This window comes from Histomonas meleagridis, assembly GCF_020186115.1.
Source record: "Histomonas meleagridis strain 2922-C6/04-10x chromosome Unknown contig_9, whole genome shotgun sequence".
NCBI lineage: Eukaryota > Parabasalia > Tritrichomonadida > Dientamoebidae > Histomonas > Histomonas meleagridis.
In genome coordinates, this window is record NW_027150923.1 from 502,330 (window position 1) to 527,367 (window position 25,038).

At 27.0% G+C, this 25,038-nt stretch overlaps 5 protein-coding genes across 5 annotated transcripts; 4 read left to right on the plus strand and 1 right to left on the minus strand.

Annotated features, from left to right (window-relative positions):
• Positions 1 to 824: 824 nt before the first annotated feature.
• Positions 825 to 3,383, plus strand: GO595_009374 (sister-chromatid cohesion protein 3; the record flags this gene model as incomplete). The annotated part of the gene is made up of 1 exon (XM_067923052.1): positions 825 to 3,383. One exon carries the CDS (start codon positions 825 to 827, stop codon positions 3,381 to 3,383), a length of 2,559 nt encoding a protein of 852 aa, XP_067770376.1.
• An 820-nt stretch (positions 3,384 to 4,203) lies between these two features.
• Positions 4,204 to 5,121, minus strand: GO595_009375 (uncharacterized protein; the record flags this gene model as incomplete). The annotated part of the gene is made up of 1 exon (XM_067923053.1): positions 4,204 to 5,121. The coding sequence occupies one exon, from the start codon at positions 5,119 to 5,121 to the stop codon at positions 4,204 to 4,206; it is 918 nt and encodes a 305-aa protein (XP_067770377.1).
• Positions 5,122 to 19,217: 14,096 nt separating this feature from the next.
• On the plus strand, positions 19,218 to 20,840 carry GO595_009376 (putative E3 ubiquitin-protein ligase HERC1; the record flags this gene model as incomplete). The annotated part of the gene is made up of 1 exon (XM_067923054.1): positions 19,218 to 20,840. One exon carries the CDS (start codon positions 19,218 to 19,220, stop codon positions 20,838 to 20,840), a length of 1,623 nt encoding a protein of 540 aa, XP_067770378.1.
• A 913-nt stretch (positions 20,841 to 21,753) lies between these two features.
• Positions 21,754 to 22,554, plus strand: GO595_009377 (Myb-like DNA-binding domain containing protein; the record flags this gene model as incomplete). The annotated part of the gene is made up of 1 exon (XM_067923055.1): positions 21,754 to 22,554. The coding sequence occupies one exon, from the start codon at positions 21,754 to 21,756 to the stop codon at positions 22,552 to 22,554; it is 801 nt and encodes a 266-aa protein (XP_067770379.1).
• Positions 22,555 to 22,633: 79 nt separating this feature from the next.
• GO595_009378 (putative ubiquitin-like protein) lies at positions 22,634 to 23,335 on the plus strand (the record flags this gene model as incomplete). The annotated part of the gene is made up of 1 exon (XM_067923057.1): positions 22,634 to 23,335. One exon carries the CDS (start codon positions 22,634 to 22,636, stop codon positions 23,333 to 23,335), a length of 702 nt encoding a protein of 233 aa, XP_067770380.1.
• Positions 23,336 to 25,038: the final 1,703 nt, after the last annotated feature.

The following is a 25,038-nucleotide window of genomic DNA, read 5'->3' on the forward strand; positions in this document are numbered from 1 at the left end:
ATACAAAACCGAAATATTTCTTTTTTAATTTGATTATTTATGTTGAAGTAATGGATCAATTACACAACCGCAGACCAAACCTCCAAATCCTCTCAATCGATTTTTAAAGAACCTTAGGATTAGTACTTTAGAACGATAGGAAACGATCCCACTTTTTTAAAGAAATTATCATTCTTTCAATTCGACTTTCAATAAAAATATAAATGACACATATTTTAAATAAAAATAATAAATGAAAAACGGTTTGGCAAAATACAGTCCGATTTAAAAATAAATTTATAAAAAAATAACCTTAATTTAAAGAATGAATTAAATCAATTGTTGAATTAAATATTTCTTGTAATGTAATTAGAATTTGCGATGCGAATTTATTTAAGTTTGGTAAATTTTTTAATTCTTTTTGAAATGATTTAAACTCTTTCTTTTTAAATATTACATTTTCATTAAATAAATCAAATTTTATTCCGATTTTTTACAATGTTTATGAAAGAAATAAAAATAATTTATGTTTAATTGGATATCTTATTTTGTTAAATTCAATAAAATTGTTTTTATCGATTTAATCGAAAATTCGGGTTTTTCATGTATTAAAATTGATAATATATATAAATAGAATTTTAAATATTGTTTATTAGGATATTTTATATATAAATTAATTGCTGATTCGATAAGTTCTGAATCATTTAATTTCCCATTTGAATCAATTCTAATGCTTTTTTATGAACGTTTTTCCTTGTTTTTTGTTTGAAGTGAATTTGCAACATCAGCAATTTTTCACATAACATTTCGTTGTATTTGGCGCCAAAACAAAGCCAAATCATCAGATGCCTCCAAAAAGCACAAGAAAGAAGAAGCCAGAAATAAACCCTGAGCATTTGCCAGAAGAAATGACAAAGGTTGGACCACATGATCCATTAAAGACATATTTTTCAGATGAATGCTCTGACGTATTATTTGAACAATGGGCTGACTTCTATGAAAAAAGACCACAAATTGCAATACGTGAATTGATTTCAATGATTCCTTTTATTGGTGGGGTTGACATTGAAATTACAGAAAAGCAAATAAAAAAATCATTATTCAAAGAAGTAAAAGATCTTTTCCAAGAGCAAAGTGAGGACAGGCAAGTTGATTCTCCTGTCGAATTATACTTCAAAAACCTTGATCAAAAAGCATTTAAATTTTGGACAGATTTATGTAATTCTTTGATTGTTTGCAAAGGTCTTTTCTTAGATGCATTTGACATTTTTAAAGATTGGGTGTTTGACTTTTGTGAAGCGCCAAATCGAACATTACGAGAATCAGCGATTGTTTCAATTCTAGCAATCGAAAGTTTTTTAGCAGAATCTATTTCCAAAGCATCTGAGGAGCTTGATAAACTTAACTCATCCAAAAAACAAACCAATGTTACAAAACGACAAATTGAAGAATTTACAACTGAACTTGAATCATCACGATCCCTTTCGATGGAATTCTTCACCACTGTCATCCGCCATCGTTTTCGCGATGTTGATCCCAAGATCAGAGAACTTTGTGTTAAGACAATTGGGGAAGCCGGTATGGTAGCGCCCAATGATTTTAATGCTAATATTCTTAAATACATAACAAAGTCATTAAATGATGAGAATGCTAAGATTCGTCGATGTTCCTTAAGTCAAATCAAAGAATTATTAAATGCTGGTGATGTTAATGCATTAAAATCATATTTCAAAACGATTACACCAGAATTATTAACACTATGTAATGATAAAGACAATTCAATTGTTGTTGCTACATTAGGATTAATGACTAAATTAAACAAAAAGAAACTTCTTAAAGAAATTGATATTAAACCTTTATTTAAATTAACAATTGATGAAGCGCAAAATGTACGAAATGCATCTGCTAAATTTATCACTTCGTATTATTTCTTGAATAAAATACCTAAATCAATGAAAACAAAGAATAAAGAAGAAATAAATGAATCACAATTACGTGAATTTTCGAAATTAGTTTCTAAATTTTCGAATGATGAATTACTTGTTTGTATTGAATCATTTATCGATCATCTTGATTGCTTACAAAATTGGGAGTTAATAATGCAAATTATATTATTAAATGACAACAAAAAAGAAAATCTTTTGTTCGTAAAGATATTATGTGATTCAGCACTTTATTCTTCAAAAACAGATCAATTAACAGAAGCAATAATTCGACATTTATCAAAATTACTTAAAATGTATAAAGATAATGATGAAGCATTACTTTCATTAACATCATTATTAACACAATTTGATATTAATGCAATCGAAGGAGCAGCAGCAGAAAATCAATTTAAAACACTTTTGGATTCATTTAAAACAATGTTTGATTCAACTCAAAACATTGATATATGTATAAATGTAATTAATGCTTTTGGTAAATGGAAAAAATCAAATGGAAAACAAACTAATAAAGTTAATTCCATATTAAAGAAGTTTGCTAAAAGTTTCGAGAAAGTTACAGATGATAACTTAATAAAGTTTTCTCTTTTTAGTCGTATCTATGATTTTAGTCAAAATCAAGAAATACGCAATTTTTTACTCGAAGAAGTTGATAATGAAAATGATGAATTATCATCAACAGCCATTAAAACGTTAAATAACATATTCCAAAATGACATTCAACGTCTAATGAATGCAAGTGATGGTGATAAAGCAGGATATATAGAAGAATTCCGATCTCTTCAAACGCTTTTTGGACGGAAAATACATTTTGATTCCGACATCGTTAAGACATCTGCATTTAATGCACTTGGCACGATGTATATGTTATGTCAATTCATTAATGCTAAAGAATTAATTGACGATACTATTAGTTATTCATTTTTTAAAGCGTTTCATTCATTAGAAAATAAAATCGATTCATTTGACTTCTTAACGAGGCCAATAATCGTACAAGCATTACCTATGAAATTTGCTGTTCATGCGTTTTGGTATATTCAAGACCCTGAATTAAAGCCTCGTGTGAAACAGTTCATGAATAATATTTCCGACTATTTGCCCGTCGAAGGTTATGAACTTGGTGAATTAGTTCGAACTTTGGATTATACTCCATCGAAGCTGAAAAGTGCGATGAAAACTTTGGCCAAGAAAGTCGACGCAAGAAGTGCAATCGATTCTTGGCTGGATAAGCCGGATGATTCATTAATACCTTATTACGCTCCTTTCTTGTCAATGCTGACAAGTACTGAAGCGGAATTATTACGGCCAATCGCAAAGGGACAAACTGCAATGATACTGCAGAAAATTGAAAATGGGAAGAAATTAAAACAGAAAGATTTTGTGTATGTACCACCTAAGGAAAAACAAGTGTCGGAGGAAGAAGAAGAAACAGATGAAGAAGCAGACGAAGAAGTTGAGTAAAATTTTTAATTTTTTATGATTTATTTTGCTATTAAATATTTCACAAATAATCAAAAAAGAGTTTTAAATATGTATTTTTGGTAAATTTCTTATAAGTAATAAAGAAAAATATTATGTTTCATTTGATTGAATTTTTTCTGTTTAAATAATTTAATCAAATATAAATTAGATTGATTTTAATATAAAGAAGAATTTGAACTTTCGTTTTTGCACTTAATTTTTTCGGTTTTAACTAAATTTAATGAATGATTGAATTTATTTAAATTTTTACTAATTTTTCCAGGCTTTTGGTTACTGTTTACCACAAAATGAATAGAATATGGGAAACACCACCTGTTGATCAGAATTCATATACAACAGAAAAAATCATTAATGGAAAAATTATTATAATATATATGGGTTGTTTTCTATTTGATCCCAAAATCTTAGGGAAACAAATTCCTAGACCAATAACGCCATTCTTATTGAACAGTGATTGGATTTTTTCCAACAATTCAAAGCATGAATATCTAGAAAAATAGATTTATAAATTGATGCTTTTTTATTTTTCAATTAATTCATTTTGAAGATTAAATAATTATAAAATATTTAAGTTAATAGATAATGAGTCTTACATAATAATTGCTTTTATCATTTCTATTTAATGAATATTCAAAATATGATCTTTTGCATTTATTTTAAACATAGAATGTTTCCGATGGATAAATCATTATTATTATATATATAAGAGTTGATTAATAAACAATTAGAATTAATGTACAAAATTAAAAAAGTTTTTTTATATATTTTTTAGTATTAAAAAACATGTTTTAATTGGAAGTTATTTTGTTTTCTGCGATTGATTTGAATTAAGTTTTGGTTGTGTTATTGTTGGTTTTTGTTGTTTATCTTTTTCCTCTTTCTTTTTCATCTCAATTTTTCCTTCCAATTTTTCAATTTTTCGTTTTGTTTTTTCGGCTTGCTTTTCAAGTTCCAAATCACTATAAATGGAATATGCGTTTTGATACAAATCAATTGCACCTTTGAGATTTCCGCTTTGTTCAGTACAATGCGCTGTCTCATACATTAGTGATGCAACTTGTTCATCTTGTTCCCCTTTGTTTGCTATATCTAATGATTGATACGCTTTTTCATAAAAAGAAATTGATGTTTCATATTCACCAAAATAAAAATTGGTTCGTGCAAATATGATATCTCTTTTATACATCAAATATTTGTTTTCGCTCTCATACTCAGAATACCCTTTAAGAGTTCGCTCAGCTCTTTGTATGTTGTTGAATCTTTCGGAATCAGAAGAAGTTTCAATTTGAATGGAAGATGTGGCAGATTCGACAGCAATCCTAAATTTGTCTTCATCACTCGCATCAATTTCTTCACTGATTTCTTTGGCTTTGAGAATAAGCCTTTTTGAACTTTCTGGTCTATTGTTTTGATTATAAAATTCAACAAGATCCATAATTGAATCCATGGCCTCTTTAGACAGTTCACCATATTCCATAGAAGTTAGTATTTTTTTATGGACTAAAAGTTTGAATTTTTTGTTAATGGAAATATCTTCTGAATCTAAAAGATCGTTGATGTCTGAAATTTTATCCGCAGGTGTCCTAGTATCCATGGCCTCTTCTGGATGCTCCGAAAAATATTTTAAGGCGTATTCTTTTGGTTGAGTTGAAATATCGTTTTTTGTAATTTTGTTTTTATTTGGAACACGCGAAAGCCGATTTAAAGATGATTCCATTTCAATGGTTTGCTTTTTGGTTGTATTTTTCTTTTCTCCCCATGGAAGTGTGTTCATTCCATTCTTATTAAATTAACGTACTTTGTGCGTGAATCCACTTTTCAAACAAAAATGTCTTGGAAGCAAAAAATATTATTCGTTTCGTAACACACGTGAAATTCATACAAATATTTGTTCCCATAATTTCTGCTAATGAAGACCTAAATCAAAATTTTGTTCAATGTGATTTATTTATAATGTACTGAATATAATAATATTATCTAACTAATTTTTTTTTTAATTACAGAGTTAGGGGAGATCTGTGAAAAATGCTTTAAAGTTATTGAATTTTTCAAAATTGAAATTACGAGAAAAGAACATTTTTACTTATATATTTACATTTTAGAGAATAACTGTACAACAAATTTAAGGTATTGATTAAATTCAAATATTATGTATTTTTGTAACCTGAAATTAAAAAAAAAATTATTTTCGAAAAAAAAATCAAATTGATGCAACTTTCATACTCTCGTTGGTCCAAAAAGCTCAAAAGGTTTAAAGAAAAACAATAAATTTTTTGAAACAAGTACGCTTTGATGCTTTATCCCCGTCAAAATCTTGACTTTATAAAATGCTTTTTTGAAATCAATGTTTCTTTAGATCATCTTGAGCTCAAGCTCTGGCGGTTTCCGAAAAATTTGAGCCAAATCTGTTCGTCACTCCCTGAAGTATTTCTGATTAAATTGCCACAATTATCGTCCCCGAGTGAATGGACGATCAAATCGATCCGTATGACTTACCTACACCCATTCGCATTATGGTTGCCTGCTAATACACTTTGGTACTCTTTCCTTTTTTTCCCATAGTAATTCCCATTCTCCTGATTTTCAAATTTTTTAATACAATTATTCATGGTGAATTAGCTATTACTATTCCACTAGATCAAAAAGATAATAATATAATCCCTTATTCCAAGGAGGATAGCTCTTATTTCAATGAGGATAACCCTTATTTCAATGAGGAACAAGCATATACTCAAGGAACACAATATTACCCGTGTGTAAATGAAATGATGGAGGATGACTTCTTGGTTAATTAATTCATGAAAAAAATAAATTATTCGTGATGCGTTGTGATGTTGTCAACTTCCAAATGAAAAACTGGTGTATACGCCTTCCAACTGAATTTTTATTTTTGAGAAAACGTGCTTCATGAAGCTTATTTGAAAAAGCATAAATTCAATACTTTATATTAAAATTGAATAATTTCGAGTTTTCTGTCCATAAATGGTTACCCATTTATTTCAATTGAAAAAGTCGACAAACCGTTTCGGGACATAAAGTGCACTTCATATCATTCTATCAAAAAGTTAATGGCGGTTAATTTGGCGCAAATTGAAATTTTGATAATTGATTAAATGTGAAGCATCAACGAAATTTTAAAAGTATCAAAAAATAAATATTACATTCATAATATTTTTTTAAGCAGATTTTTGAAGGTTCATGTATCTATCGAAATCCTTATTTTTTAATAAAAAAAAAAAAAAAAAAAAAAAAAAAACTTTTTATAAAATTTTCTTTATCTTAGCTGAATATGTTAGAACTTATGTAGATCATATTTATGCAAAAATAAATTGTAAAAATTAATCTTTAATGGATATACAAAGTAAGTAATTACAAGAAGATAAAATTACAAATTGGCTATTTTTCTCAAACATACTTTAAGAAAACGCACTTAAAATATGGATATTCGTAACGTATCATTTTTATTTCAATTCTTGAAAAGTCATGGAGAAAAATGAATTTTGATGATTTTAACGTACAATTTCCGACCGTTTATTTATCATAGAATGCATTCAATCTCCTTTGAGATTTATTCATTAATTAATATCTATTATTTTTTATTTAAAGTTCATTTAATATTTTGTGATTTCCATTTTTCCCCTGTTATTAAATCAGCCAAAAGAAAAAAATTTTTAAAATATATAATAAAAAATATTTTAAAAAAATATTTATTTGTAAAATTAATATGAATTGGAATCTTTAAGAGCTAATTCAGTGATAATATTACTTGCTTTTCTTAGTTCTGATCTAATATAATTTTGGGACTCTTCGATATTTATGAAGTCTGGTTCAAACTCTTGGATTCCTTCTTGCATAGGAAGATGGAGTGGCTCTGGTGTCTTAGTAAGTTCATCGAAGAGGCTGGGCGTTAGCTGCTCAAGGTGAAATTGAAAATCGATAAGTTCTGGTTTTGGTAATTTTTGATTTTGTATGAAATTTGTATTTGTTTGACATTTAATTATTTCGGGAGAAATGGGTTCGGTATATTCTGGCTTTGATATTTTTGCAATTTTTGCAAGGTTTTTTTGGCATTCTGTTATTTCTTGGTTTTTTGGAAATTTGGATTGGAGCTCATAAAACGTCATAACTAACTCAATATCTTCATCCAGTAAATTACCAGATATAACACTGTCCCATTTGGCCTCAAGAATACTTTCTTCTAGAATAAATAATGCATTAAAAAATGTGATATCTGATTCATTTAATTTCTCATGATTCATTTTCGAAAAGTAATAACATATGTCTCTGATTTTTTTGATGGCTTTTTGTATTGTTTCTTTTATTTTATTTTGAAATTCTCCAGAATCAAAAAAAATAAGATTTTGAAAGAAATTGTTTTGAACTATTTGCTTTACCATTTCGTCCAATTGTGATTTATCGGTAAGATTTATAAAATTTTCAATGATTTCTATCTCTGAACTAGGAGCATTATTCATTGGTCTTCAAATAAGCCTATGTAAGGCACTTTTTAATAACCGTTTTTTATAATGAAAGGATGCGCTCGGAGGTTCTCTACAAATTTTTAAAAATTAATCAATATACATATCTCCACATAATAATGTAGAATATTAGAATGGGCACATTGAATATTATTCAAAATCAATTTAATTTATTTATATTTAAATCGAGGTCACAAAACATAAACTTACATAATTGTATCATCTATCACCTCAAACTTTGAAGCTAGTGCAAATAAGAAATTTTTTTGTCGAATTATTTAACAACAGAGAAGAAAATAAAAACAAAGAAAATAAGATTTAACAAAGATAATAATATGGTAAATGAGACATTCTTCTTGTTAAAAAAGATCTCTATTTTGATATGAAGTTTTTACCATTTCGATTAAAATTTCATGTGTATTAATTCCATTCTTGGCTGACACTTCTTTGAATTTTGCTCCAAACCTGCGTGCGATGCATTTGCCTTCTTCTTTTTTAACCACTCGCATGTATTTTAAATCAATTTTATTTCCGAACAATTGAACATCTTAATGTAATCTCCTAGGTGAATATTCAAGTAGTATTCAATTGCAATTTCTCTAAAGCCTATATTTGTGGAGAGGTTTCCTTGATCAATAATGTCCGACACATATGATGCAAGGTTATTTTCTTCCTTTTCTGTAAAAATTCTATTTTTTCTTCCCCAGTTGTTATTTTTTGGTGACCATTTTTTATCTTCTTGGTAGCACTTCCTCCATGTATAAAGAGTTGGTGGAGGAATGCCAGCTCTCTTGCTTATGGATGGTATAACCTTTTTGTTCTGAAATTCTGCACATATTAGCATCCATATGTCCCTATTTATGTGTTCTTTGTGATCTCTGTGTGATCTCGGATTGTCATTATAGACACGGTTCAAATGATTCATGAAAAAAAATACCGTCGAAGTTAAATAGAAATAAAAAAAGAAGCAATTTTTATTAAGAAAAATTCACATATTGTGAAGAAAAATAAAAATTTATCAATAACAGAAGTTAAAAAACATTTTCAATATCTATTTTTTTTTTTGTTCATTTGAGATGTTCACTGATGTTTTGTTGAGATGTTTTGTCGAGATGCAATGCTGAGATCTTCTTCTGAGATGTTCACTGATGTTTTGTTGAAATGCTTTGTTGAGATGTTTTGCTGGAATCTCCTTCTGTGATGCAATGCTGAGATGTTCACTGACGTTTTGCTGTATTAATTTGTTATTGTTGACCTACCTGACGCTGTAGCGTGAATGTGCCGGCGATCCATTATCAACTCTGCCACACTGATCCCCGGGTGGTCCAGGAGTTGCGTAAAGATAGGTCAACATGAGGATAATGTACTGATTTTGCATCAACAACGGTTATCACATGAATTTGATATAATCATGAGCAGTTTCAGTTAATTTATCGCTACCATCGATCCCGCCAATACTGGCGCCAAGAATTATAACACAATTTAATTTTCAATAATATCTCAATGCCATCAATTTTTCTGAAAAAAGAATTACCAATTTGGGCGAGACAAAAATATTTTATTTGAAATTTAGTTTATTCTTCAAATATCAGAATAAATATGCATTAAAACATCGTGGGTGACACTCAAAATTTAAATGCTATTTTATTAATTAAATTTATGACTTTCAAAATTCATAAAATATTCGTTCGTTTTGTGTGGGGGCTGGTCGTTGCATTTGATTTCACCATCTAAGATATGCAAATATTAACATGAAGAGAAGTCTCAGGTATAAAACCGATACCACTTTTTGAAAAGCGTGTTATGAAAAATAACAGGTAATGTGATGTGAATTATGGGAAACCGTTAAAAAATTATTGTTATTTTTGATTATTTTACGAAAAGTATTAATGATCCAAATGAAAAAAAAAAAATCACATGAAAACTTTTTTCTTTTGTATAAGTTAAAGTGTGTTTTTAATGATTCAAAGCATTCGTTATTTATAAATTTTTTATTTACTTAACAAGTGTTTCAGGTTTTGGAGGTATGTATATTTATAAGGTCTTTCATTTCTGTAATTGTCAATTTTCTTTATCAATTGTTTTGCATTATTACTTATGAAAGCCTTAAGTTTTTCTTTACTTTTTTCATTTACCACATTTGCTTGTATATTTATTTTTTCATTAATTTTATTTGATATTATTTTTACAAATTTGCCGAAATATTTTGTTCCATAATCCGATTTAATCATTTCGATTGTATCATCAAATGATGAAAAAATGAAATTTCTTTGTTGTGCATCATATTTTGATAAAAAAGGTCGAACAGCTGCTTTCAAAAGAGAAAACAACACTTCGAATGCGATTGTTTTATCATTATATATTATAATTACACTAATTATAATACTTCTTATCATATATAATGCTTTATTTGGAATTTCATTAAATTCATTAGAAATTATGTTCAAAAAATCCGAATTCGAATCGATTTTCTTTTCAATCATTTCTTTTATAATTAATGATAACCATTTACTTGAAACAGACACAAACAACGAAATAATTGAAGTTGAATATTGTGTTTTATCAACAAATAATTTCGAAATTTCAGTTTTAGAAAATTCAGCAAAAAGAATTGTTCGAAGTAAATAATCAATTCTTGAATACATTGAAAAAACATTAAATATAATACTTGCAATTGTAGTTGTTAACTCAGAACAATTTAATAAAGAAAGCACAAGTGTTAAATCAGGTGAAATAAGTGCAGAACATATTAAATCAGTGGAATCTTCCGCCATTAACTTCATATATGATTTAACGATTGAATAACTCGAAAATGAATTAATTTTAGTAATAGCTTCACTAATTTTATTTGGAGATTCAATTGAAAGTATTGTTTTATTATCGCTCTTTAATATGATTTTGTTATTAGTGTTATGTAATGTTATATTTGTTAATGGATATGTTTTGTTACCAATGTGAATAGTTTTGTCAAGTGTTATTCGCGCTTTAAGTGATGAATAAAAGTTAAATTTGGATATCCGCTGATCTGAAAGAGGATTAAGAGCTTCGTTGTCAATATAAAATTGTTCTGAAAATTCCAATAGATAATCATCAATTTCTTTTTCATCCATTTCACTTGAACTTATTTCATTTTGAAGATCATTGAGTGTGGATTTAATGACATTTGAAGTTTTCCTAAAAGGGAAAAAGAAACTAGAAAATAGCATTAAAAATGAAAATCCTTCATTACTGAAATTAATGGAATTCATATTTGATGAAATAACAATTTCATCATTGACTAAAACTTGGAAGTTTTGATTGAAAATTTCATCTAGATCAACTTCATCACTTGAATTTGTTGAACTAAGATCTTGGATTTCGTCAAGATTTGATGTATTTGTTTCACAAATTTTCCGTTTTGTGTTACTGCTTTTTCTTGGTGAGATAAAAGTGTGATTAAAATTATTGATAACATTTGATCCTTTGGATGATTTTCGTAAATAACGCTTTGCATTTCGTATTTTTTGGATTTGAATGAAGTTTTGTATTTCACTGAGACATTCTTCTATGTCAATATGCTCATTATTAATTATATTAGTATTATTACGACTTTGTATGAATTCTTGAATTTCCTTACTGCATTCATCAAGGTTTTCAATAAGTTTTACGTCAGGAACTTCTTGAGGATTTTCGTTCTTTGTTGGGATTTCACTGTTTTGACCCAACATTATGTATGTACGTTAATAATAGGACTGCAGTCAAAATGGGTACATGAGGAATTTTTTAATGAACACCTTTAAGTATTATTGTACTTAGGGGATACTTGTGCATTACCATCCATAATCAAAACAAGATAATGAGTTCAAAAAATTTAATTTATTTATATTTAAATCGAGGTCACAAAACATAAATTTACATAATTGTATCATCTATCACCTCAAACTTTGAAGCTAGTGCAAATAAGAAATTTTTTTGTCGAATTATTTAACAACAGAGAAGAAAATAAAAACAAAGAAAATAAGATTTAACAAAAATAATAATATGGTAAATGAGACATTCTTCTTGTTAAAAAAGATCTCTATTTTGATATGAAGTTTTTACCATTTCGATTAAAATTTCATGTGTATTAATTCCATTCTTGGCTGACACTTCTTTGAATTTTGCTCCAAACCTGCGTGCGATGCATTTGCCTTCTTCTTTTTTAACCACTCGCATGTATTCCAAATCAATTTTATTTCCAATTAGAAATAAAGGTGTACCATAGGGAATTTTATCTTTGCATTTGTTCATTGCAACAATGGTGTTTTCAAAAGATTCACGATTAGAAATATCATAAACAAAAAAAAAGGTATGGACTTTAAACACATTAACACGAATCAGTTCACCTGAATATTCATAAAAAATTTGAAGCCGAATCTTTGTTTTATCTTCCAGTTCAATTCGTTTAATTTTAAAATTAATCCCAAGAGTAGATGGGGGATCATCTTGGAATTTATCATAAAGTAACCGGTTGAGAAAATAGATAATACTTCCTGGTGCTTGGTGTCCGCATTGGATTGCATACATCACCAGCTTTACTTCGTCTTCCATTTTGCCCTTAATCTGAAGGTTAGTGTAAATAAACGGTCGTTTTACACCTTAAATGCAAATGTAAAAAAACTCTATTTCACAGCACACAAAAATGATAAAAACCCAGTGCCTTTGAACCTGTGTCAACTAGAGAGTGGATGGATGAGGCTAAACTGGACAGAAAGGAATTTTTTGAAGGCTGCACACGCAAAATTTGATAAATTTACATATTTATTTTGATAACTTTATTTATAATGAAAAAGTGGAATTAGGGGCACCTGTTTGTGTCTTCGGACTCATTTTATGAAAAAGGGGATATTTCAATTTTCTGATTTTATTTTCATCTTTGCCAAAGTATCGAAAAATCGAGAGTATTGAATTTGGAATTGAGCAAACTGTGTATAGTTTCTGGGCAAAATAGAAATAATGGGTTTGAGCTTGATAAACAAACTTAGAGCAAGTAAGATCACATTTTGTGATATTATATATACTGAAAATAAATCTTTAAAAAAAAAAAAGAAGTAAATTCATTTTTTTTTAGGAAATGGATTTCATTTATATCAGCGCCGATATAAAAAAACTAATGACAAAGTTGTTTTTGATTTTTTTATATTTAATGAATGTAATCATAGCAAGAAATCGAGAAAAAATAAAAAACAACGAACGATATATTTTCTGATATTTACATTCTTCAAATCATTTACAACAATTTATATATTAACGTTCACCGATTATTTGTGGTGAAAACGCTCGAAAATCTCTGAAAAACCTATCAATAAAAATGGGAGGAGTAGCAACATCACCAATTCCAAACAACAGCTCTAAATCAAAATTAATAGTAGATGGGAATATCATTGGATTTGCTAACCCACGGTATCGCCAGGAAGAATTTTTAGCAAGATTTTATAAACAAACAAATTCAGAAGAGCCCAAAAAGATTCATAGTCCTAAGCAACTTTGTGACTTACTTCTTGGGTGTTATGAACAACTTGATAGAATTGAAGATATTCTTGAGGCAATAATTACAAATAATCAAAAAGAAGTTAGTCCCAAAATTATTGATTTGGATGAGTTGTTTGGATTTGTTGGTACTCCTGTTAGGGTAAGAAATAACTTTTTTTTACATTTAGGAACTCTTGATCCACAAATAATAACTCCTGTTGTTGAATATAACAAGTCTAGCCAACCTGCGTTTCAAGATATTCTTTCTACCTTTAGTTTTTATAAGAATAGTTTGAATTCTAAAGCTAAGATTCCAACACAAATATCAAATCTTTTCAAATTTTTCCATGATTCATCACCATATTCTTGCCTTCCCCCGCCCAATGAATCATATCAAATTGATACAGAAGGAGGAACAGTTTCATTTACAGACAATGTTGTATATACCCATGGAATTTCAAGTAATGGTCAATTTCTTTTTGTATTATGTGGTTCAGGCATTTTAGAAATCTTTCCTTTATTTAACATGGGCACATTAATTCCACCAATTCAACGGAAGCTTCAACATGAGTTTGATGAAACGGCATCTCTTATTTCTAATTCGAAATCGGTAGTTACATTTTGGAAAGGACTTTCACATCAATATCAAATTGTTGATTTAATCAACAAAATCGATAATCCAATTGTACAAAACTTTAATCCAAACACACTCTTAACGGTCAACAGCTCTGTTTCCAATGTTTTAATTGAAAAAGATTATCATTATACAGTATATCATGGTGAAGTCACAAGGAAAGGGAAATTTACCACTGGTAAGAATCCATTAAATCCCGCATTTAAGACATTATTTCCTAAAGTTGATTATTCAACAATACCAGTCATAACTAATGGGCAATTAATCTCATTTCTTCATCAAATAGATAACAAACATTATGTTTATCGAGTGTTTTCATTAGTTACAGGTGAACATATTACGGATGAATTATTAGTATTAGAAAATCCGATATATGCAATATGTTGTGATATCTTTAATATGTGTTATTGGGCAATTATGAGGAATAAGGATGGACATATGAGTGTTAAGAAATATTTTTTTAATGGATCACTTGATTTTAATTTATTTGATTTTATACCTAATTCGAATAACAAAGAAAATAATACTAAATTTAAGACGTTTTTATATGATTTTAATCAAATTATATTACATTATATTGGTTCACATATCATTTCTAATATGTTTTCAACAAATAATATGAATATTGTTATTGAATTATTAGAAACATCTAAAGAAATGATAAAGAAAGATCGAAATAATCGATTATTAATACAATCATTTATATTTTTAATTGATTTAAACTTAAAACAAATTAAAGTCGATGATAAAATTCGAGATTTATGTTTAGAAATTTATAATTTAATACCTTCGAATTATGGTGCGTTTTTATTCTTTAATAATTTGGGTACATTTATGTATAATAATACTAATCAAAGCATTGAAATATTAATTAATTTCTTTATACATTGTAAAGATCAAAAAATTTTGTTGTATGCATTAAATAAACTTGAAACATCATTGTTCATTAGTAATATATCAATTAATGAAAAAAATAAATTTTCCGAATTATTTGATAATAATTCTTATTCACAAGAATTAACTAAATTACCACAATTACAATCGTTATTATTTATCCATCAAAGAGTTTTAGTAACTTCTGCTACACATTATTTGAAAGAAGATAATTATAATGAATTTGTAGAATCAGAAGATATAAATAATCCTTTAACAAAATTAATTAATTATTCGGAATTTATCTTAAAGAAATTTAATGAAATTTTAATGAAATATGATAAAGATAAAATTAATATTGAAAATTCATTTTTATTATATTTATTACAAAATAATTTATTTTTATTATCAAGTTTATTAAATTATCATATAATAGCATTTTCATTTACTAAATTATTTTATGATTTATTACTAAAAATTAATAAATATTTACATTATAAATTAATTAATTTAGAAGATAATTCAAAAATCTCTATTTTAGTACAACAATTCTTATTTATATATGCTAAAAATGCTTCTACATTATTACAAGGATCTAAATTAACAAATTTTGAAAAAGATTTTTCAAAATTAATATGTTCTAATTTAAATAATCAAGTAGATTTAACAGATACTGATATAAATTGTTTTAGTAAGAAATTAAATTTATTTTTAACTAGTAAAGGTGATAAATTTATAATGTCCAATATATATAAGAAATTTAAACCTTTTATGCATAAGAATTTAAATGATGACTTAAAATTCTTAGATCGATTAAGTTTAGCATCATTAAGTAAACATTTAGGTATTTGGAATGAAATAGTAAATTGTTCAACACCTATAAAAGAATTATCACCTAAATTAAAACAAGCGTTAGATCAAATGATGCGAATTCGTAATCAATATCGAAATCAAAAACAAACAAATACTGAATCTAATATTATCTCTAAATGTCATATGTTAATCCGATTAGAAAGTGATGGTACATTAACAGCTAAACAATTAGGTGATTTTATATGTTCTAAAGAAAGTGTATTAGAAATAATATCATTAATTCAACAACAAATTATACGTACTAAATCGACATTAATAGCATTTTCATTAATCGATAAAGTATTAGCTATAGGGAAAACTCAAATGTATATTGATATCTTTTCTTATGCTTTATCTAAAATCGAAAATTTCGAATCATTAAATATTGTTTTAGAAATTACTAATACTTCTACAAGTCCAGAATTATCATCTTTATTTAATCGATTATTAAATATTGTCTTAAAAACGCCGGAAAGTAAAATATCAATAGTAATATATCGAATATTTCGAGATATTAAATCATTAACAGGTGTAAAATTTGCATTTCTAAATCAAATATTAACAGAATTTTCACAAAATAAAACACTTTTTGCATTATCAATTTCATTAATTAAATCAATACAAACATTTCCTATTGGTTTAGTTAATATTAAGCCTTCACCTATGGGTTATTTATTATTATCGATTGCATTTTCTATTATACCTTGTACACATGAATTTTTTAATGAATTCCAAAAAATATTTTGGAAATCTAAATCAAATTTAAGTCGAATATTATGTCGAGTTATGTATTCATTATTAAATTCACCAAATTTAGAAAAAGAAATCATACAAAATGAATTTGAAAAAATTATTAATAAAATTGGTAAAGATTATAATAAATTTGAAGATTTAACTATAGCTAATGAAATGATATATTTATTACGTAAATTCTTAATCGAGAAATCAAATTCATCACAAATATTATTAAATACATTAAAAAGTATTAATGAAAATAGTGATGAATTAATGCAAATAGGTTTATTTACTATTTTAGGTGGTAACTTTGAAAATATTCGACCATTTTGTAATGTTAAATGTCAAACAAATAACTTCTTTACACAAGAATTTATAGCAGTACCTACAAAAGATCCAAAACAATTATTATGTTTTAATCGTCCATTTAATTTAAATGATTCACCACAATTTGTAGATATCGATTTAAATAAACGAGTATATGCTACATCAATATTAATATTAGAACAAGATTCATTTAATGATTTTGATTTTATATTATCATTTTTTGATTCTGTCTTTAATGATGTTTCATCAATTAAATCTTCATTATATATTAAATTATTATCACATTTTTTAAAGTTTAAATCATTTGTCGATAAATTTACTAATGAAATGATCTTAAAACTTAGTAAAAACCCATTACCATTTAATTCAATACCTTATACATTACTTCGAACTAATTTAATACAAAAATATATTGAAGTACCATTATTTGGTATCTTTAATCAATTATATTATAAAAATATTGATATAATATCTTATATATCACCTGAAATTAAACGTAATATTAATTTCGAAGTTACAATTAATATTAATTCTAAAAGTAGTATTTATTTTGGTATTATTAATAATTGTTTAGAAGCTATAGATACAAGATATATGTTACTTAATTATCCTTCTGGTTATTTATTTCCTATAAATCAAAAACGTATTAAATTCCAATCATTAAATCAAATTAATTTTATTGTTAATACACAAAATAATGTTTTTATATATAATAATCAACAATTTAATTTCCCTTTAGGTGAAACATTTCGTATTATTATATCTACAAATCGGTCAACACAAATAGAAATTAATGTAAATGAAAATAATTTTAATATTAATTCATCACCACAAATTAATTCGATTGGAGTTAATTGTTCAAATAATATAATGCCATTATATAATTTATCAAATGAATTATCAAATATTATATATGAAATGAATCCCGAAAAATTAAAGAATTCAAATATTCCAGATTTAACTAATTTAATTGAACCTATCTCAATTGAAGAAAAGATATCAAATAATTTTATTAAACCTGTAAATTATATGTCAATACATCCTAATTTTTCAACACATGTATCTAAAAATATTATTAATGATCAATTAAAAGGATTATTTAAGATGTTATCATTACAATTTAGTACAATATGTTTAATGAGGATCTCAATATATAAACCAGAATTAATACAAAACCCAACAAAATTATTTACATTATTAACTATACCTTTAGAACAATTTAGTACTACTTTATTTACAAAGAATAAATTCCCATTTAATCTTAAAAAACCTTCATGGGAAAATCCAATAGTATTATATATGTCATTAGAAACAGAAGTTAAAGAAGCAATTAAATCTTTATTAAAAATTCCAAATAATATTGATATCATTTGTAAAGATTTATATTCAATATGTGAATGTAAATCAATGCATTTAATTAATTATCCAAATATTTATCATAAGTTTTATCCATTTAATCATTATTCTAAAGATTCATTACAAGTAACTAAAAAATATTCAATTGTATCATTTAATAATTTTAATAATGTTAAAAAGAATTGTATTACTATTGAAGGAGTACCAAATAATTTACCAAATATTATATATCAAGGACCATTAAACATCGAAATCATTGAAAATAATCAAAATAATATGGATATATCTATGTATAGTATTACACCAGATGATAATACATTTTGTTTTAATACTGCTTTTGAAGCTATATTAATCTTAAAGAATTTATTATATACAAATTTAACAGAGAAAAATTTGATATTATTAAAATCATCATTATATGATTTATATTTATCACAAAGTTTTTTAGTTATATCATATTTTAATGAATTCTTTGACTTATTAGAATTACGATGTAATTCATTTCCAATTTATGATGAAAATAATTTACGGAATTATTTAATAAAATTAAATACATTTGGTATTAAATCCAAAAATTTAAATAATGAAAGAGCTTTATATTATTATAATTATGAATATAATTCTATTTTAGATCAATTCCCAATTAAAATATGTAAATTCTTTCCTGAATTTCTTGTTACTAAAACTTCACCACCTACAACTAATATCTGTGAAATCCCATTTGTTAGTTTAGATCCAGGTACATTTAAAGATAAGTTTTTAGAGAAAGTCCAAAACTTACAATATTTAGTTCGTACATATGATAGTTTAGAAGGATTTCCATTTTGGAAAGTATTACCTTATTGGTTTAGACTTAAGAATATTTGGGAAGGTAAAAACATTGATAATGATAAAGATTATATTGATCCTTATGTCGATCATATTAATAAGAATAATATATTACATATAATTAATCCTTCAATGAAACCTTTTGAAGCAATCTTAAAATTCCCTTTAAAGTTTACATTACCTCAAGGTTCAATGGTAATGATATCTACTACACCCGGATTTGAGAATTCCAAATTTTTAATGAATGATGAAATATCTAAATCATTTACATTAACTTCACGTGATAGTTATATATCAATTGTCGGATTTAAAGATCCATGGAAATATGTAAAAGTTAATTTCTTAGGATTACAATCACGTTTATCATTACCACCTATTTCTATTGATATTAATGAAATTCATGATCAATTTATTAATGACATGAAAGAATTTGCTATTAAATGGCAACCTCAACATACAGAAGAATTATTAATGATCTTACCTAAATATTCATTAATTGAACCATGTTTCTTATCAGCAGAATCAGTAGCAAAGAATTCATTATTAACACAACAATTTTCTCCAATAGTTATAGTATTACGTACATTATTTTTACAACATTTTAATTATATTCGAGAAAGACATATCAAAGAAATACCAATTTATTTGTTATTTAATTTAATATCATTTGTATCTTGTGAAGATGCAATAAATGAAGTCTTTAAGAAAATCATTTGTGGTAATCCTAAAGATTTCCCTACAGTTAAAATCCGTCGACAAGCAGCACAAAGATTAGTATTAGAAGGTAAAGGTAATCCAAGTAATAGTATCATCTTCCAATTAACTAAAGAATTATCGAAAGTCGATAATAACTTATTACAATGTCAATGGAGGCCTTGGAAAGTGAAATTCGATGGAGAAAAAGCTATAGATGCAGGAGGACCAACACGTGAATTAATGACCGAAGCATCTAATTCTATATTTAATCCAACAACGAAATTATTTATAATATCACCGAATGGCCGACGTAAGAATGGTGAAAATCAAGATTATTATATCCCTTATTGTACTAATGAAGAATATTTAATACATTATGAAACGATTGGTATCTTAATTGGTATAATATTACGTTGTGGTTTAGCACAAGATTTACCTTTTGCACCATTCATATGGAAATATTTAGTAAGACAAAAGATAATTGAATCAGATATATTATGTTTAGATAATGTCTTAAAAGATCAAATATTTGATATTCGAAATCAAATCCAAAATGATAACTTTAAAGAAAATGAACTTCAATGGAAATGTGAAGATTGGAATGGTAAAATAATAATATTACCAGGACATAACTCAACACAATATGTAAAGAAGAATGAAGCAATACAATATATTGAAGAAATGATATCATTCCGAATATCTTCATTCACACCAATGTTAAAACGAATGAGAAAAGCTTTCAACAAAAACGTCGGATTTAAGAGTCATCCATTATTAACACCTTCATTGTTGTCAAGAATGGCACAAGGAACAAGTATCGTGACAACAAAACATTTAAGTTCTATAACAGTAATCACTGATTATAATGACTTCCAAGACCCAGTGATTGTTCGATTTTGGAACGCAGTCGATAGATTAACAAATGATGAAAGGAAATTGTTGTTAAAGTTCATTACAACTTCAACAAGATTACCAAACACGTCATTAAGGCCAAACTTTAAGATACAAATAGATAGGCTAAACACAAAAGGGAACCCGGACCAACTGTTGCCAACTGCAAGCACGTGCTTCAATAAGTTACACTTGCCAAGTTACTCTAGCGAGGAAATTTGTTACCAAAAATTGTTGTACGCAATTAAGAACTGTCAGACAATGGATAATAGATAAATTGTTTTATTGAATAAACATTAAACATACGAAATGTGAATTAATTCGCTTCTGAAATTGGAAATTTCATCGAATGTTTTTTGCGGAAATGGAGCAGAAAGTGGCACTGGATTCGGTTGAGGAGGAATTAGATGTCGTTTGGATTTGTATAATTTTTTAAAATGGATCTTTTTTATAATGTTTAAAATCTAATGGTTTAAAATCTGTTCCGAAGAGATGGATTTTGTTCCATTGAAGACGCCACTGGGAAAAAACTTTACTGAATCATCATTATTTCTAGATTCACTCCTCATAAGATCTTTTCTTTTGCAAACACCAATGCACGTTATGAACTTTCTGAGTTAGAAGAACTTGATGTTCAACAAATTTGGATGAAATGTGGTCAATCAGCACCAACAGATCAGCACATTAGGAACTCACTTAATAAGCTCCAATCTGATAGTGATAGTGATGTAATCCACTGTACGGTAGTTCGAGTTCCTATCCTCTAACATGTCAATTGACATAATGCAAACAACAAGGACAAGAAAATCGACCGTTAATAACGGTAAAAGTGACATTTTGGTGTTTAAAAATGCCGCTTTTCCATAAGATGTGATAGGATAGAATTCAGTAGAAAAATGATTTAAACCAATTATATCTATATCTAATGGAAAACTAATTCCTGTCTTGTTATTTGGGTGTATAAAAGATCCTACAAATGACAACACATAGTTAAATTTGTGAAATTGAATTGTAAAAGTTGTTTGATTCTGAATAAATAACATGAATTTCCCAACCTAATAAATATGATGAAGAAAAATGCATTGCAAAACCAATTGATAGAAAGAAAAAAACTATTGTTTATTGAAAGAATTTTCTCTGTAAAATAATAAACGGGTTACATATTCGTACGTTAAAAACGGTTATTCATATGCTTCAGGCGCCACTTCAAAAAGGGGACGAATTACCTTTAGCACCAACTAGAGTACGTCAAAAGATAAACAGGTGCGTCAAAAACGTGAAGTGGTCAAGGGAAGAAGACGATCTACTCACGAAATTGATGTCAAGCAATGAACATCAAAATTATTCAAAGCTAGCAGAATTCTTCCCTGGTAAGACAGGCCAACAAGTTGCTGAACGATGGGATAAAGTTTTAAACCCAAAGCTCGTGAAAGGAAGTTGGACTCGTCAAGAAGATGAAATTATAATACAATATGTTAAAGAACATGGCGTCAAAAATTGGAGAAACCTGTGCAACCTCTTACCAGGTCGCATTGGGAAGCAATGTAGAGAAAGATGGAGAAATCATCTTGATCCACAATATAATCATTCTGCTTGGACTGAAGAAGAAGACAACAAAATAATTGAATTGCATAAGCAGTTTGGTAATAAATGGGTTCAGATATCGAATTTGATGGTAAATCGAAGTGATAATGCAATCAAAAATAGATGGAATTCAACACTTAAGAAACGGATTCAATCAGAACTAGAATTGGTGAAGCCACCAGCTATAGATGAAGTTGAATTTAGCAAGAGTGATGAAAGTCCAATGTCTCCACCAAAAATAGTGAACTTGATCTCCAGCCCGTTTTCAATTGGAACAAATGGTCCTTCATCAATTCCTCAGTTCTCAAATCTTAGGCGTCATATGCCTGAAACAGCAAAGTCTCTTTCTCTTGAAGAGAATCGAATTGCGTTGCTGAGCTTGATAAAAACTGACACAAAAAACTAAACGTACATTGAAGTAACCGTCATTTTTCTATAGTTTATTTCGATTCACATAAGCTGTTAATTTTTTCACTAATTTCAATATGGTGAAGATCCAAGTTAAAGTCATAGGAAAAAATAATATTTACGAACTTGAAATTCCAACAGACATACCTATATCACAAGTGAAATCTATTATACAAGAAAAATGTGGTTTAACAAATAATTCAATCAGATTGATTTTCCAAGGCTCTTCTTTAAAAGACGAAGAAACTTTAGCAAAATACAATGTTAAAGATGGCCAAAAAATATCAGTTGTTCCTCGTAATTCTAATGTAAGAGAAGATCCTCCACCACCACAAATAATACCAGAAGTTCCTAATACCACACAACCACAATCTCAATCTCAAACAATTTTTTTGAACGGTTTCCGTAAAGATTTAATCAACACAGGTAAATCATTAAATAAAATCTCAGCAGTAACTTCCAAACTTCAAATTGCTCTTAATGATAGTTCAGATGTTGTTAATGCAAGCAAAGAATTTGAGCAGGTTCACAATTCAATGATTTCACAAATTTCAACATTTCTTAATTCTCTTCAAGGCAAGAAATTTGTTTTGAATGGAAGCGCATTCGAGATCGAAGATACCAACAAGAGAAAACCTGTCGTTGGAGATATTCTTACAAAGGAAGAAAAGGAAGAGATAATCCAACAATCAGCAGGACTTGAAAGCTACATCAACTCCAATACTCTCCATGAATCGTTCCTCACGAGCTCCCTTTCGAAGGCTCTTGACGCAAATTAAGTTCATCAAGTGTAATAAAAAGTTCATTTCTTTAAAATATATAAATTTTTGTGATATGTGTATTTAATTATAAAATACCCAGCAGTGTTATATATGTATTTATTTAATTGTTGGAAAGTTTAAACAAATTTAATGAAATAGTATTTCATTTGATATTCAAATATATATGCTACTCACATGAAATAATTTTAATTTACCTTGACAAAAAATTAAAATGTTATAATGAGAAAAATCAATAAATGTATTTATTTTATTAATAACCTTACTTTCGTGTCAAGTCAGAAATTTTCATTTTGCAACACATCGAATATAATACTATAAATTTTATGAAATATTATTCGATATTCATAATAAAAAAGGCTAGAGTCTAGCCGCTAGACAAAATGTTTTTCAAGTCTTTTTTTGAAAATTATTCCTTTATTTCAAAACGAAATTTTAATCATTATATTGGGGTTTGTACTTTTGTTAATTTTTCGAATTGTTCAGTATGCCTTGAGAAAATCCATAATTAATTTTTTGCTTATTTGTAAACCGAGTGGACCGTTAAAAATTATGTTGAAAAAGTGTTTTTATTTCAATACTTTATGTGGATACGATTAAAATATACTGATTTTTCTTCGAAAATAAAACAGAAATACCTTTTTCAAAAATTAATTTATATACTAATATATGCTATTAAAATTATAACTATTTATGCATATTATAATTTATTAAAATAACTAGAAATGATAAGAAAAAAAAAACGATCCGATCATGTCCTTTCAAAATTAAGTTCACATAGGTTTGATTTTATGAATAAAAGTTTAGTCTGAACAGGATGCTCCAGTAGAATGATCGTAAAATTGAACTAATTCATGATGTCCTTTTTGTATTGCTTTTTCAAGTAAATCACTAAATATTTTGATTGATCATAAAACATTATTTGGAAACTAAAATTCATTAAACTAAACAGAAATATTACGAACATTAAGAATTCCTTCTTTTTCAAGAAGAAATTTAATTATTTTTGAATGACCTTTTTGAGTTGCTCTCATGAGTGCCGTAAAAATTATTTTAAACAAATTCCAAACATTATTTTGAAATAGAAAATAATTAAAATAAATATTATATGAAACAATTAAATTTCCTTAATATTAATATCAATTCCTTCTTGTTCAAGAAGCAATTTAACAATTTCTCGAAAACCATTTGCAGATGCATGTATAAGTGCTGTTTCAAATATTTTTAATAATTTCCAAATATTATATTAAAATATTAAATTATTAAAATAAACATCATGTGAAACAAATAAATATTTTTAGCATTAATACCAATACCATTTTGTTCAAGAAGTAATTTAACTATTTCTGTATGACCATTTTGAGATGCCAATATAAGTGCTGTATTAAATAATTTAAATAATTTCCAAATATTATTTTGAAATATTAAATTATTAAAATAAATAATAAACAAAACAAATAAATATCCTTAGCATTAATATCAATACCTTCTTGTTCAAGCAAATATTTAAAGAATTTATAATTTGTTAAACGCGCAGAATATGCCAAAATATTTTTTGGAATTTGTTTTCCAAAGAGAAATTGAAAAACAAGAAATATGTTTCGAACACTTGCACATACATCAATAATAGATTCATTGATTTCCATTCCTTCATGTAATATGAAAGAAAGTAGTTCATAATTACTAAACTTAATACATTTAAT